This window comes from Lontra canadensis, unplaced genomic scaffold, assembly GCF_010015895.1.
Source record: "Lontra canadensis isolate GAN:19392208 unplaced genomic scaffold, GSC_riverotter_1.0 scaffold47, whole genome shotgun sequence".
Lineage (NCBI taxonomy): Eukaryota > Metazoa > Chordata > Mammalia > Carnivora > Mustelidae > Lontra > Lontra canadensis.
The window spans coordinates 10,683,238-10,698,337 of record NW_022631041.1 but is presented as its reverse complement, the minus strand read 5'-3'; the positions used below and the strand labels follow the sequence as shown (position 1 = coordinate 10,698,337).

The 15,100-nt window shown below is 36.8% G+C and overlaps 1 protein-coding gene across 2 annotated transcripts in view; it reads right to left on the bottom strand.

Moving 5' to 3' along the window:
- Positions 1 to 2,249: 2,249 nt before the first annotated feature.
- The window catches only part of TAB2 (TGF-beta activated kinase 1 (MAP3K7) binding protein 2), a 66,033-nt gene continuing 53,182 nt past the window's right edge, over positions 2,250 to 15,100 (bottom strand). For both annotated transcript variants that reach the window (XM_032873150.1, XM_032873151.1), the window contains exons 6-7: positions 14,407 to 14,487; positions 2,250 to 4,198 (exon numbers count right to left, since the gene is read on the bottom strand). In XM_032873150.1, the coding sequence (XP_032729041.1) occupies positions 4,056 to 4,198; positions 14,407 to 14,487 (224 nt within the window). In that variant the 3' untranslated portion in view covers positions 2,250 to 4,055. The remainder of the gene's footprint in view (positions 4,199 to 14,406; positions 14,488 to 15,100) is intronic.

Sequence of the window (15,100 nt, the reverse complement as noted above, 5' to 3'; positions counted from 1 at the left end):
TAGTTTCACATTCAGTGCCCCAGTGAGGCGGGTTGAACATAATTCATATAGTTATCTTCATTTAACAGGGCTGAGAAATAAAAGCAAAGAACTATCTTAGGGTTACAGGACCTATCTAGGGAGATGCCCAAATTGTCCTGATTCTTAAGAGTTGAGTGGTCTCTCTAGGGAACCAGGTGCCATGGTGTTAGAAAGGCAAACACACTGAGTATAGAGCTGATGAATCACTGTATTATACATCTGAAACTCATGGAACACCGTATGTTAATGCCATCGGAATTTTAAAAATTAATAAAAGAATGCAAGTGCTTTCATAAACTTTCTACATAACTAGGCAAGTTGGTGAACTATTACAATGTAACATGGCAGTTCTATTTTTGAACATGTAATATAGGAAAAAATTTATAGTTGCAAAGACAACGCATTTCCAAGCATTTTTGCATGATTACACTCCCTTAAAAACCAAAACCACCAAAACATACTGGGGTGGGGGTGGGGGTGGGAATGCCACTTTAACAAACATAAAGCTACAAAATTCTGTTTTCTTTAAAAGTCTTTTCTTTCAAGTTGCCTTATTTTCAGATGGAAGTAATAAAAAATTAAACTGCAGCCCTAAACCATTTCATCTTCAAATAATACGGCTATAATAATTGTGGTTTCTAAAAACTGGAGCCAAAAATATGTTCATTTGTCACAGAGAAATATAAGTATTTTGTAACATTATGAGGGAAACTATGCTAACACCCAGCATGAAGATATTAAATCTGGAATGGCCCTTGGTGCCAGTACAGATCGAACAGTATTTTCTAAGGCAATACAGCCAACTTCAATTCCTCATTACTGGACATTATTACACCTTACACCATTCGCTTCTCAAACCCATCACTGCTCACTGGACTGCCCCATCACCATTCAGCTGGGATAGTGGTAATTGATGAAATGTTGGTGAAGTCTATTTATAATGCTTTGACTGAAATATGCTTGAAGTTAACAGCCTATAGTTTCAACTGTCCATGAATTTGATTTTCTGCACAACTTCAATTCTCCAATATAAGGTCAATTAATATTAGGCTGCAGATTGACCTAGATCAGTCATTTAAAAAAGTAACTGGAAATTATGGGGCGCCTGGGTGGCTCAGTAGGTTAAAGCCTCTGCCTTTGACTCAGGTCATGGTCCCAGGGTCCTGGGATTGGGCCTCAAGTCAAGCTTCCTCCTCTCTTTCTGCCTCTCTGCCTACGTGTGATCTGTCAAATAAAATCAATCTTGAAAAAAAAAAAAAACCTGAAAATTTCAACAGAAAAATTAAATTTCATTATTTCTCACCAAAATCCGCAATTCAACATGCATCTTTGTGTGACATGTCAGCTGTCATAGCACATACTGGCCCCTGTTCTGTTAATATAAAAGCTTCCTGAGACGTCCGGGTTACATGAACTAATTGCCCATCTCACCTTTAAATATAGCGAATGTCCGTACCCAAGGATAATCAGTGATAAGAAACATAAGTCCATCCTTCGATCTGAGGTTCTTGGACCCTGAAATTCTATTTTAGCGCAATAATTCCGGAAGGTGGTTTCCAGACCACCAGCCTCAAATTCCTTGGCAAATAATATTTCTGTTCCACCAAATTTAGAAGACCAATGGAGGCAAAAGAGGGCTTTCTACAGTTAGGACAGAGAGAGATCAGTGAATGCTACTTGGCCTTTTTCAAGCTCAGAAAAGCCAAGTGATGTTTTTGAAAACTCTTAATACAAAGGTTCTCCGAGAGAAGCACCACTGGGATCCACAGCACCTACACATTATGGAATAAATCAGATCTTAACTGAATGACTCCTCAGGCCAAATGACCCAACGTGTCCTGGTTTCAACAAGATAAACTCAAAAAACTCAAAAAGAAACGAAAGGAAAGGCAATAACTATGAAAAAGCAATATTTGTTGTTTTTTTGTTTTTGGGCTCAGTTGAAGCGTGGTCACTCTCTTTCATTAGTTAAAAAGCTTGGGGGAACTGAGAACAATCCAAGAAATGCAGCTGAATGCTAGGATGTCACGAGAAGACTCTGGAGGATGAGTTTTCTCTGATTTCAATTAGCTATCAAGTGTTCTGCTGGGGTATAACTTGTCTTCTAGCCCACAAACTTTTAAAAACAAGTCACAAAATCCACATTAGAATATAAGTTTTTTTAATTTTTATAAATAACTTATCTGTTACAAAGATAGTTTACCCAGCTAAATCACAAAACCATCAACTCAAGATATCCAAATTACGTTTTATTAATAAAACAAGTAAAAACTGATTTATCAATCTTCACATAGAACTGCAGATGAAGCTGAAAAACAAGGCCTAGTTTTAAAACAAAATGCATCAAATGTAAGGGCTTTGGGTCTATGGTCTAATTAACTATAGGATTGTCATATTTCTTCCCATATACAAGATGCAAAGCCTGGAAATCAAGGCTCTGTATAGATCACCTGTAATAATCCTGCTTATTTAAAAAATATCCATTTGCAGACATTTACAATGGGTGACAGTCAACATTATCTCCTCCCTTTTGCTACGTTTCAGCACTTCCCTTAGCCCCATTCTAAGCACTGACATATAATTTCATAATTGTTTTTAAAAGGCATACTGTTCTTTTTCTCGATTTCATTTAGTTATATACATTCCCGATCATCTGAATATTTATTTTCCTTATAAAAATATATCATCAAAATAAAGAGATGCTTGAGGTTGCTTCAGTGTTCAAGTTTGCTTGTTTTTCTTTTTTCCAGCTTTCCTTCAGTTGTCCTAAATATGACTAGCCTCATTTCATAAATACACATGATACTGCCACCAAGTCAGGTTTAGAGACGGACTGCCCCGACAGGAAAGCGTTTAAACTTCTCCCGGCATCGGGGCGGTAGGTACTGCTGCTGTTGCTGCTTTCTGAGAACCGTACTTTCCCCATAGTGATCTCTTGCGGAGGTTCTGTGGGACACCCGGCAGACGAAGCAAGCTTAACCTCGGTGCTCTGTCAGTGGGTTAAAAATACCTTTTGTTTCAAGCTTCCCTGTGGAAGGTCAGCGTGCTGCGCCACCCACTGCTGACGTCGGCAGCGGAGTGTGACTGAGAGACCTACGGCCAGTAGCACTTCCTGCAGGTCAGCGCGCAGCGTCTGCACGTCTTCACAGAACGTCGGCACTCAGGAGGGCAAAGTACAGAGTGAGTGGAGGAGAGTTATTGTGGGCAAAGTTTCCTTAATGCTTTTTTATTTTAAGGCACTGCTTCTCTCAGGTAAGGCTTAAAAAGGGACATGATCGTGCTTAATCACTAACAGGAGAAAAGAAAATTAGTTAACAAAAGACTATTACGCTATACATATAGAAATATAAGAAAATAATAAGAAAAGAAATCACTTAAAGCAGACTCGAGAGATCTGTACAGTAGGAAAAGCTTTGGGACATTTCACTGCATGTTTGTACAGACAATGCATGCTGCTTTCCTTTTCATCTTTAGACCCCAGATGCTGGCTTCACAGAGTGGAGACGTTTTCAGGGAAGACAAGGACGAGGCCAAGAGTACCACAGATTAACGAAGTTCTTCCCCTATCCGTTGGCACCGTGCGGCAGCAAACAGTTTTTAAATAGTTAAACCTTGTTCCTTTTCTTCATGTTTGTAGTGTTTCACCGAAAGCTTTAAAAAAAAAAAGCCATCGTTCTATTCCTTCCTCCTGTCAAAATTCAGTAGTGACATGAGGGGGAAAAGGTACTGGGCACACCTGGGCATGAACATACTGAGAATCATCCTCAATGGGCTACTGGTAACACTGTACATGGTTAGGCAGCAGGCAACCGAGTCTCTCAGCAGATTCCCTTTCATGTGATGAATTTCAACTGCCCATGACATTAGACTGAGGTATTATTAGCTCTGTGGGTTGCCATCTAACATTAGCACAACACCATCTCGTCACACCTTCAATTTGACAAAAATCCTACGTAGCAGTGAAACTTTTCCCCTGATGACAGACTAGTTTCTGGAACTTATGATGTGGTTTCAGAGCTAAAGGGCCTTTTGGCTCAGAAATGCCTTGGCATCTCACACTGTTCACAGCGGATTAAGGCTGGATGGTTTAAAAAAGTACAGGCAGTACAATTCCACTGAGCCCCCTCATCATCTTCTGTGTCTTGAGTCTTTGGTGTTTTGATGGTGGACCTTTGATCTGTAAGGAGGCAAAAGAAATGTCTTAGAAGCAAACAATTACAAAATCGTAAATTACTGGCAACCTGAAGCACCATTTGGGCCACACAGCACTCAGCAGCCTGTTGACCAATGAGCGTCCAGTGGACACTGACACCCACACCTGATCCGCACCCGCCTCCAGCAAGCTGGTGCTTCTCCCCTGGGGAACACAGACACAGACATGATGGGGTCACCTCACTGCCTCCTTCGGGGGAAAAGAGCATCATTTTCTCCGGTTGATAGCAGGAGGAAAGGGAAATCAACTCATGGGAACCAACAGCAAAGATTCCCATAATGTCACCTTAGGACTGTGAAAAGGTATCCTACCACCATACTGACAGTAAGTCTGTGTCTCATTAAAGTTAGATTTTCCTTCCCCACTGATGAAGAACTTCTATTTCTGTTTTCTACCAGGAGTGGACATTTTTGTTAAATATTCTCTATTTGCTAAAAAGGTAAGCTGTGAACAACACAAATAAAAATAGAAAGATGAGCTAATTTCTGAAATCTTAACTATATCTCAACAAAGATTTGGAGAAGTTTATCAGTGTAAAAATTCTACCTTTGTTTCTCATTTTATTTTAAAATCATATTTATTACAGAACAGTTAGAAAGAACCCTAGATTGAGGTTTCTGAGAATGGAGTTCTGCTCCTGACTCTGCTTCTCACTTATTCACTTTTCTCTTCTGTGATCTTAGATAAACCACACACCCTTCAGGTCTAACTATTTCCTATGAAGTGAAGCTACTGCAGCTTTAAGACGCCGTAGTTCCAGAATGTGTGAAAGGATTAATGTATCCTAAATTTAAGGAATGATTACATTCCTCCAAGGTTGTGTCTAAGATGGAATTACATTTATGAAACTACTTTTGTGGAGGGAGGATCCCATTAGAAATTCAGGATATTATTCCTACAAATTAGTTTGGGGAGGTTTAAAGTAAAAGGAGCATGCACTGTTGGAGCTCTCAAGGTTTACAATGTAAAGACTCAAACATGTTAAGACATTGTATACTCATTTGCAAATTCCACCTACTCTACTGAGTTGGTAATTAAATGATATCTTTTCTGATAATCTAAAAGAAACTCACTGTATCTAGCAGGCAAAATAGAGGAAGTCAAGCTTTTGTAACAAATGTAAAATAATTAAGAGATGCTTGGTATTCTGTCCCATTATTTTTAAAAAAATGTATTATTTTAAAATTATTGGAAAGAGAGAGAGGGGAGACTCCCTGCTGAGCAGGAAGCCCAACGTAGGGCTCAATCCCAGGACCTAATCCCAGGACCTAGAAATCAATGAACTGAAATGAAGGCATCGGATGCTTAACTGACTGAGCCACCCAGGCACCCTTCTGTCCCCCTTTAGCAGCATCTTATTTACTGATTAGTCTTAAGGAACACTTTATTGCAAAACTTTCAACTTTAGGCACTGTTCACAATTTTAGGGATCATGACACTTTTTGCCACATTCAAGAGCAATTTGAGAATGCTATTTATAAAATAATCATTTTTTTGAGTAATATAATTGAGTAATAAGAAAATATCTAAGGCACATCTAAGTAAAAATATTGGAAAAATTGAGACTCTGACAATACTAGTTAATATTTCTTAAACCATATTAAAATAGTTAAAATTTTGTTTTGACTTTTTACCATATAAAATGATTTTACATTTCATACCTGGGAAACATTTTATGGACTGATTGTTTTAATTTGGGGCTCCATCCTACTTCCTAGAATTTTGGTCTCAATTAGATGTTAGAAAATATTCCTACCTGGCACATTTAAAAAACTGTCTACCTTTTCTACTTAACTACAAAGGTTTTTAGGAAGGTAGACCATTTCTATTAATATTTTAATCTATTATTAAATATCAGCACCTTCTTCATTATTGAAGTAATATCCAAGGCAATCAATAGCTAACATACACTTTTTTTTTTTTAATGAAAAATCTCCAATGGTTTTCTTATTGCACAATCTCATTTGCTGGTTAAACTTACAAATCTTTTTATTAGAGGTATTCGGAAACCAGAATTTAAGAGGAAGTTAGACTGCAAAGGTTGGCTTGTGATTTCTGCAGTAATTTTAGCTATTTAAAAAAAACAAAACACTGCAGTGTAAAGCAGAAATGCAAAATCAGTTCTAATTAAATAAATCTCTATAAATGAAACTAATAATTCTTTATTTTAGCTGAAGGTAAAATGTTTGATTCTGTATTTCTCCAAAATAGCATAAATAGATAGAAGCACACAAAAGCTTCTATCTTTTGTGGAAAAGCTTTTAATAGAGTTTTTTCTTGTTTTCCTTTTTTGGGTAATAATTACTGTATTTCAAATTTGACATGTTATAAACTTTTAAAGTTGAAGTATAGTTGACACACAATGTTATATTAGTTTCAGGGGTACAGCAGAGTGATCCAATAATTTTATACACTATACAAAGCTCACCATGATGTAGTTACCATCTGTCACTGTACAGAGTTATTACAATATTATTGACTATATTCTTTCTCTATGCTGTACTTTTTATCCCTGTGACTTAATCTATTTTATAACTGGAAGTGTGTACCACTTAATCCCCTTCACCTACTTTGCTCATCTCTCCCCACCCCAGTGACCATTAGATTGTTCTCTGTATTTATTAGTCTGAATCTAAAACAGATGTTGTTTGTGTTGTTGCTGTTGATTTTCTGGATTCCACATATAAGTGAACTTATATGGTATATTATCTCTGTCTTATTTCACTTAGCATAATACTATTTAGGTTCATTCATGCTGTTGTGAATGGAAAGATTTCATTCTTCTTTATGGCTGAATAATATTCCACTGTGCACACGTGTGCACACACACACACACACCCCATCTTCTTTATTCATTCATCTATCAATGGACACTTAGGTTCCTTCCGTATTTTGGTTATTGTAAATAATGCTGCAAAAAACATAGGCATGCATGTATCTTTTTAAGCTACTGTTTTCATTTTCTTTGGGTAAATATCCAGCAATGGAATTACTGCGCTGCATGGGATTTCTAATTTTTGAGGAACTTCCATACTGTTTTCCACAGTAGCTACACAAATTTAAGTTTCCACCAACAGTGCACAAGGGTTCCCTTTTCTTCACATCCTCATCAGTACTTTGTTATTTCTTGTCTTTTTTTTTTATTGTTTTAAATTTTTTTGTCTTTTTGATATTAGCCACTCCTGACTGATGTGTTATCTCAGTGTAGTTTCGATTGGCATTTCCCTTTATGATGAGTGATACGAGCATCTTTTCATGTCTGTTGGCCATCTGCATGTCTTTGTTGGAAAAATGTCTATTTAAGTCCTCTGCCCATTTTAAAATTGGATTATTTGGGGGGTTTTTTGGTGTTGAGTTGTAGGCGTTCTTTATATATTTTAAATATTAATCTCTTATCAGATATATCATTTGTGAATATCTTCTCCCATTCAGTAGTTGCCTATTTGTTTTGCTGGTGATTTCCTAGCTATGCAAAAACTTTTTAGTTTGACAACTGCTTTTGTTTTCTTTGCCTGAGGAGACATATCTAGAAAAATGTTGCTAAGGCCAATATTCAAGATATTACTGTCTATGTTTTAAGAGTTTATGGTTTCAGGTCTTATCTATAGGTCTTTAATCCATTTTGAGCTTATTTTTATATATGATATATGGTGGTCCAGTTTCATTCTTTTGCACGAAGCAGTCTAATATTCTCAATTAACTGAAGAGACTGTCCCCCCACCCCCCCCACTTACTTTGTTGTAGATTAACTGATGATTTAAGTGTGGGTTTACTTCTGGGCACTCTATTCTGTTTCATTGGTCTATGTGTCTATTTTTGTGCCAGCACCGTATCTTGAAATCTGGGACTGTGATACTTCCAGCTTTGTTCTTTCTCCAGGTTGCTTTGGCATTTGGGGTCTTTTGGGTTCCATACAAATTTTAGGCTTATTTGTTCTAGCTCTGTGAAAAATACCATTGGTATTTTGGTAGAGACTACACTGACTCTCGGTATAGATTGCTTTGGTAGTAGACATTTAACAGTGTCAGTTCTTCCAATTCATGAGCATGGTATATCTTTCCATTTGTTTGTGTTGTCTTCAATTTCTGTCATCAATGTCTTACAGTTTTCAGAGTACAGGTATTTTTTCCTCCTTGGTTAAATTTATTTATAGGTATTTTAGTTTTCTTTGATGCAATTATGAATGGGATTGTTCTCTTAATTTCTCTTCTGCTACATTGTTGTTAGTGTATAGAAATGCAACAGATTTCTGCATATTAATTTTTGTGTCCTGCAACTTTACTAAATTCATTTATTAGTTCTAATAGTTTTTTTGGTGGAGTTTTCAGGGTTTTCTATATCTAGTATCATGTCATCTGCAAATAGTGACAATTTTACTCCTTCCTTATCAACTTGGATACTTTACTTTTTCTTTTCTGATTGCTGCAGCTAGGAACTTACAGTTGAATAAATGTTGAATAAAAATGGCCAAAGTGGGGATCCTTGTCTGCTTCCTGATTTTAGAGGAAAAGCTTTCGGTTTTTCACCAGTGATTATCATGTTAGCTACAGGTTTACCATATATGGCCTTTATTTTGTTGAGGTCTGTTCCCTACAAACCTACTTTGTTGAGTTTTTATCATAAAGAATTTTGAGTTTTGTCAAATACTTTTTCTGCATCACGTTTTTTTTTTAAAGATTTTATTTATTTATCTGACAGACAGAGATCACAAGCAGACAGAGAGGCAGACAGAGAGAGAGAGGAAGGGAAGCAGGATCCCCGCTGAGCAGAGAGCCCGACGCGGGGCTCAATCCCAGGACCCTGAGATCATGACCCGAGCCGAAGGCAGAGGCTTTAACCCACTGAGCCACCCAGGCGCCCCATCTGCATCACTTTGTTAATGTGGTGGTGTATCATGCTGATTGCAGTCAAATGCTCTACCCCTGAGCTATACCCCTTGTATCATGCTGACTGATTTGCAGATATTAAACCATCCTCGTGTCCCTGGAATGAGTCCCACTTGATTGTGGCAGATGATCCTTTCCCTGTTTTGTTGAAATGCATTTGGTAATATTTTGTTGAGGATTTTTTGCATCTATGTCCATCTGGGATTCTGGCCTATAATTCTCTTTTTTTGGTAGTATCTTTGTCGGTTTTGTTTATCAGGGCAATGCTGGCCTCGCAGAATAAATTTGGAAGTCTTCCTTCCTCTTTTATTTTTTGTAATAGCTTGAGAAGGATAGATACTAACTTTTCTTTAAATGTTGGCAGAATTCACCTGTGGAGCCATCTGGTCCATCTGGTCCTGGACTTTTGTTTGATTTTTTTTTTTTTATTCTGGATTCAATTTTGTTACTAGTAATCGGTCTGTTCAGATTTTCTATTTCTTCCTGATTCGGTCCTGGAACAGTGTTTATTTCTAAGAATTTATCCATTTCTTCTAGGTTGTTAAAATCTTGGCATAAAACTTTTTATAGTTATCCCTTATAATCCTTTGTATTTCTGTAGTATTGGTTATTATTTTTCCTGTTTCATCTTTTATTTTATTTATTTGAGCCCTCTCTTTTTTCCTGATGTGTCTGGTTAAAGGTTTATCAATTGTTTATGTTTCTGTTTTATGTTTATGTTTATTTTTATGATTTCATTGCTCCTTTCTATTCTTAGCTCTATTTTTGTTTATTTCCACTCTGATCTTTATTATTTCCTTTCTTCTACTAACTTTGGGCTTTGCTTGTTGTTCTTCTAGTTCCTGTAGGTATAAAGTTAGATTATCTGAGATTTTTCTTGTTTCTTGAGGTATGCCTCTATCACCATAAACCTCCTTCTTAGAACTGGTTTTGCTACATTCCAGAGAATGTGAACCTGTGCTTCCATTTTCATTTGTCTCCAGGTATTTTTTGATATCCTCTGTGATTTCTTCACTGATGTACTACTGATTGTTAAATATGTTGTTCAGCCTCCACATATTTTTTTCCCCCCAATTGTTCCCTTGTAATTGACTTCTAGTTTTAGAGCACTGTGGTTGGAAAGATGCTTGACATGATTTCAGTCTTCTTAAGATCATCGAGACCTGTTTTGTGGCCTAACATGTGAACTCTCCTGGAAAATGTTCCATGTGTATTTGACATTATATATTCTGTTATTTTTGGATGAAATGCTCTTTATCTATCTGTTAAGTCCATGTGTTCTAATGGGTTGTTCATAAGACACTGTTTCCTTATTTTCTGTATGGAAAATCCCTCCATTGATGGGAGTGTACAGCTCAAGTTCCCTACTATTATTGTATCACTATCAATTTTTCTCTTTATGTCTGTTAATATTTGCTTCATATATTTAGGTGCTCCTTTGCTGCGTGCATAGAGATTTACAATTGTAATATCCTTTTGTTGATCTCCTTCCTTATCATTACATAATGCCCTTTTTTGTTTCATTACAGTCTTTGTTTTAAAGTCTACTTTGATCTAAGTGCTGCTACCCCAGTTTGTTTGTTTCAATCTGCATGGAGTATCTTTTTCCATCCCTTTCTTTTCAGTCAGTATCTTTAGGTCTGAATTGAGCCTCTTGTAGGGAGCATATAGATGAGCCTAGTTATTTTACCATCCAGTCACCCTATCTGGATGACTTTGACTGGAGGATTCAGACCATTTACATTTAGAGTAATTACTGATAGGTATGTACTTATTGCCATTTTGTTGTTTTCTGGTTGTTTCTGTAGTTCTTCTATGTTCCTTTCATGTGTTGATGACTTTCTTTAATGTTATGCTTGGATTCCTTTCTCTTTACTTTTTGTGTATCTATTGTAGGCTTTTGGTTGGTGGTTACCATGAAGTTTGTATGTAACATCCAAAGTATATAGCAGTCCCTATGAAGCAGATGATCACTGCAGTTCAAACACACTCTAAAAGTACATTTTTACTTTCTCCTCTATGTTTTATGTAAATGTCCTATTTTATGTCTTTTTATTTTGTGAGTCCCTTAATTTTTTTTAAGATATAGTTGAGTTTACCACTTTTGTCTTCATACTAAGCTTTATAAGCAATTGATCAACTATCTTTACTATATGTTTGGTCTCACCTGGAAAATTTTTTCATTTCATTATTTTCTTATTTCTAGTTATGGCCTTTTCCTGTCCCTTTAACATTTCTTATGAGGCTGGATTAGTGGTGATAGACTCTAACTTTTGTTTATCTGGGAAACTCTAGCTTTCCAATTCTAAGTGATAACCTTGCTGAATAGTATCTTGGTTGTAGGTTTTTTTCCTTTCAGAGCTTTGAATATATCATGCCACCCCCTCTGGCTGCAGCTTCTGTTGCAAAATCAGCTGATAGTCTTGTGGGGTTTTTCTTTATATAAAACTAGTTCCTGTTCTCTTACTGTTTTTAAGATTCTCTACTTTTAATCTTCGACATTTTAATTCTGTGTCTTGGTGTGAACTTCTTTGGGCTCATCTTTTTTGAGACTCTCTGTGCTTCCTGAACCTGGATTTATGTTTCCTTCCCCAGGTTAGGGAAGTTTTCAACAATCATCTCTTAAAATAAATTTTCTGCACCTTCTTCTCTCTCTCTCCTCCTTCTGGGACCTCAGTAATGTGAATATTAATATTCTTGATGCCCCAGAGGTCTCTTAACCTGTCCTCATTTGTTAACATTCTTTTTTCTTTTTGCTGTTCAGCTTGGGTGCTTTCTATTACCCTGGCTCTAGATAATTGATCGGTTCCTCTGCATCCTCTAATCTGCAGCTGATTCCCTCCAGTGTATTTTTTATTTCACTACTTGTATTCTTCAACTCAGATTCTTTTTATATTTTTTATCTCTTTGTTGAAGTTCTCAGTGAACTCAACCACTCTTCTCTCAAGTTTGATGAGCATCTTTATGACCATTACTTTTACATTCTTTATCAAGTAGATTGTTTATTTGTTTCATTTAGCTCCTTTTCTGAATTTGTCTGTAGCACATTCCTCTGTCTCATTTTGTTTGACTTTCTGTGTTTGTTTCTATGAATGAGGCGATGGAGCTACCTCTCCCGGTCAGGAAGGAGGCGCTGTGTAGGAAGGTCCCTGTATAGACTGCATGTGCCTGGCAGCTTTGGCTGGCTGGTGGTAGCTGTAGGAAGTGTGAGCTGAGTCTGATGGTACTCCATGAAGGGATGCCCTGGTAGGATGGCTGGAGCTGCATTGGGTATAGGCTGAGGGTGCACTAGTGTGCACTAGTGCACTGTGGGCCACCTTGGTGGGATGGCCAGAGCTCAGGTGGGCACGGGTACAAGGGGCTATTTTGGAAGGATGGCTGGAGCTAATGGGGGGGGGAAGGAGGCATAAGTCCTGCTGAGAGGGTAGGCTGGCTACAGTGACTAGACTCTGCTCCCATTTATGTTATCAAGGAGGTGGGAGAAGGTAAACATGGTGCTTGCTTGCACTTCTGACTCCAGAGTAAGTTCCAGCAGTTCTCCACCGTTTGGTAGAAGCTCTAGAGTTGGTGTATGGGTTTTCTTCACTAATATGTCTCCCTTTATTTTATTTTTTTAAAAAGATTTTATTTTTTTGAGAGAGAGAGAGAGAGCACAAGTGGGGGTGGGGCAGAGGGAGAGGGAGAAGACTCCCCACTGAGCAGGGAGCCTGATGTGGGATCCTAAGACCCCAGGACCATGACTGAACTGAAGGCAGACACTTAACCGACTGTGCCACCCAGATGCCCCTCTAGTTGCCCTTTAAATCACAGCTTTTTTGTTGGTGGGGGGGCAAGGTGGGCAGATCTGTGCATGGGTCCCTCAGTACTCTCTCTCTGTCTGCAGTTCACAGTGTAGGGGTTGGGGTTCCCACAGTTACTGTGACTCCATCTCTCCTTCCAATGGCTATGTGGTCCTTCCACCCTTTATTATGCAGAAACTGTTTAATCAGCCCTCAGTTCTTCAGGAGGAACTGTTCTATATGGAGGTGTAGATATGGTATGTCCATGGGAAGAGGTGGATTTAGGTTCTTCATATGACACCATCTTGGATCCCTCCCCTTGACATATTATAAATTTAAGGAAAGGCTTCCATCTATGCTTTCTACTGTTCTAGCTTTTCTTACTTTTTATCACCATGAAAAACTTCACACTTATATATAGAGCATAGTGAAATAAACCCTCATGATGTTATCCTGCTTCAGATTGTCAAGACCAATCTTAAGAATTTCATCTATTTTCCACGTAACCTCCATATACTTTCTCCTACACTCAACATGTAAGTAGTGGATTATGCTGAAGCAAAACAGGAAATCTTTTCATAAGAAAAAATATAGTTAATTTTTGAGAGAGTGAAAAGATCATATTAAAGTATCTCTCATTCAGAGTCTGGAAATACCCACTTTGCCTATTTTAAGGAGCTAGGTTATGCCACTGTTCTCTTTATCCCTTTATTCAATTAAAGTCCAAATGGCATCTAGTATTTTAACCACTGCTTACTGTGACAAAATAATCTCACTTTCGCTCTTCTGTAATAATAGTTCACTGTATTCCACCTATCTATGTTTAGAAATATTAAACAAACACACCATGAAGATACGGCTAGTCCTAATTGAATTATATTTAAACAAAAATGAGGGAGTGGAGAGAACAGGATATTGAATGAGACTGAGAAAAGTCTTGTAACAAACCAAAGAGTTAGTAACATACCTATTGTTTCTCATTTCTCTATTTTAATTCCTAGATTAAAAAAATCCACACACATATTTTGACATACCTTCATTACATATGTATACAAATCTGATTACCAATGATGTAAAATGATAGTAGGTGATAATTTTCAATAATCATTCATTTGAAATTCAGAGTATTGTGATTATACAGAATTATGCATAAGCAAAATACTCATGAAAAATAAACTTCCCTAAAGTATTGTTCTCATCAGTTATCTAAAATTTTAAAGAGTACAAGCTTTACTGATTATTTTTTTCCCAAGACTTGCTATTTTAGGAGTATATAATGAATCCTAAGGACATGAATATTACTTTTAAAGAGCTAAGTACATTACACTTCTGCATGCTCCCCCATCCCCAGCATGTAAGTGAAAATAAGCAACTATCTTCCTAATGAATTCATCCACGAATGCCAAAGTTTGAAGCACTTATAGAATGGAAGGCTGCTGAGAACAAAATTTTCTAAGATCTTGGTTTTCAAAATGTAATGGTTTTCACACATAATGAATACACTAACCTTTGGGTTTTGGTGGCACAGGACCTACAAATCCAATATTGTCATAAAAGTTATGAATAGCGCTGGGATTAAAATGTGGTCCTGAAATATATAAAAAGTAAATGTATCAATGTTTATAGCTCAAAAATATTTAATTTTATTTTTTTAAAAAGCAATATTTTCTTTCTAAAAAATGTCACAGTATATAGAAGAAATGCTTTCATTTATTTTGTACCTCTAATCTCAAATTACATGTAAGGATGTCAAAACAGCTGAGGAAGGTATAATACAGTACTCACAACAGAAGTTTAAGTGGTAAACGGGGGAAGAAGTCAGACTTAACTGTTAGTAAGACAGTAACACTGTTCTATGTGCCAAGTTAAAATAACTTCCAATTTAACAATTTAAAATATAATTTCAAATGATCAAACATGATCTTAAGCAACTAAATAAATAGCTTGGTCCCAAATAAGTATTAAAAACTTTGCACTAATTAAATATAATGGTTCAGATGACAAAAGGAATAAGTTAAGAACTATGGTTGCTAGATCAGCACTAAATTCCTTTTTCTCGCTTTTTAAACTACGGCATCTTCAGAGAGTATTTCAAGATACATGACTTATGGAGGTTTTAAAAGAAAATACAACATTATCATCTTTCAACTTGATGGATTTTCAGCACACATTTAAAAAGAGTAATTAAGGACTTCTTTTTT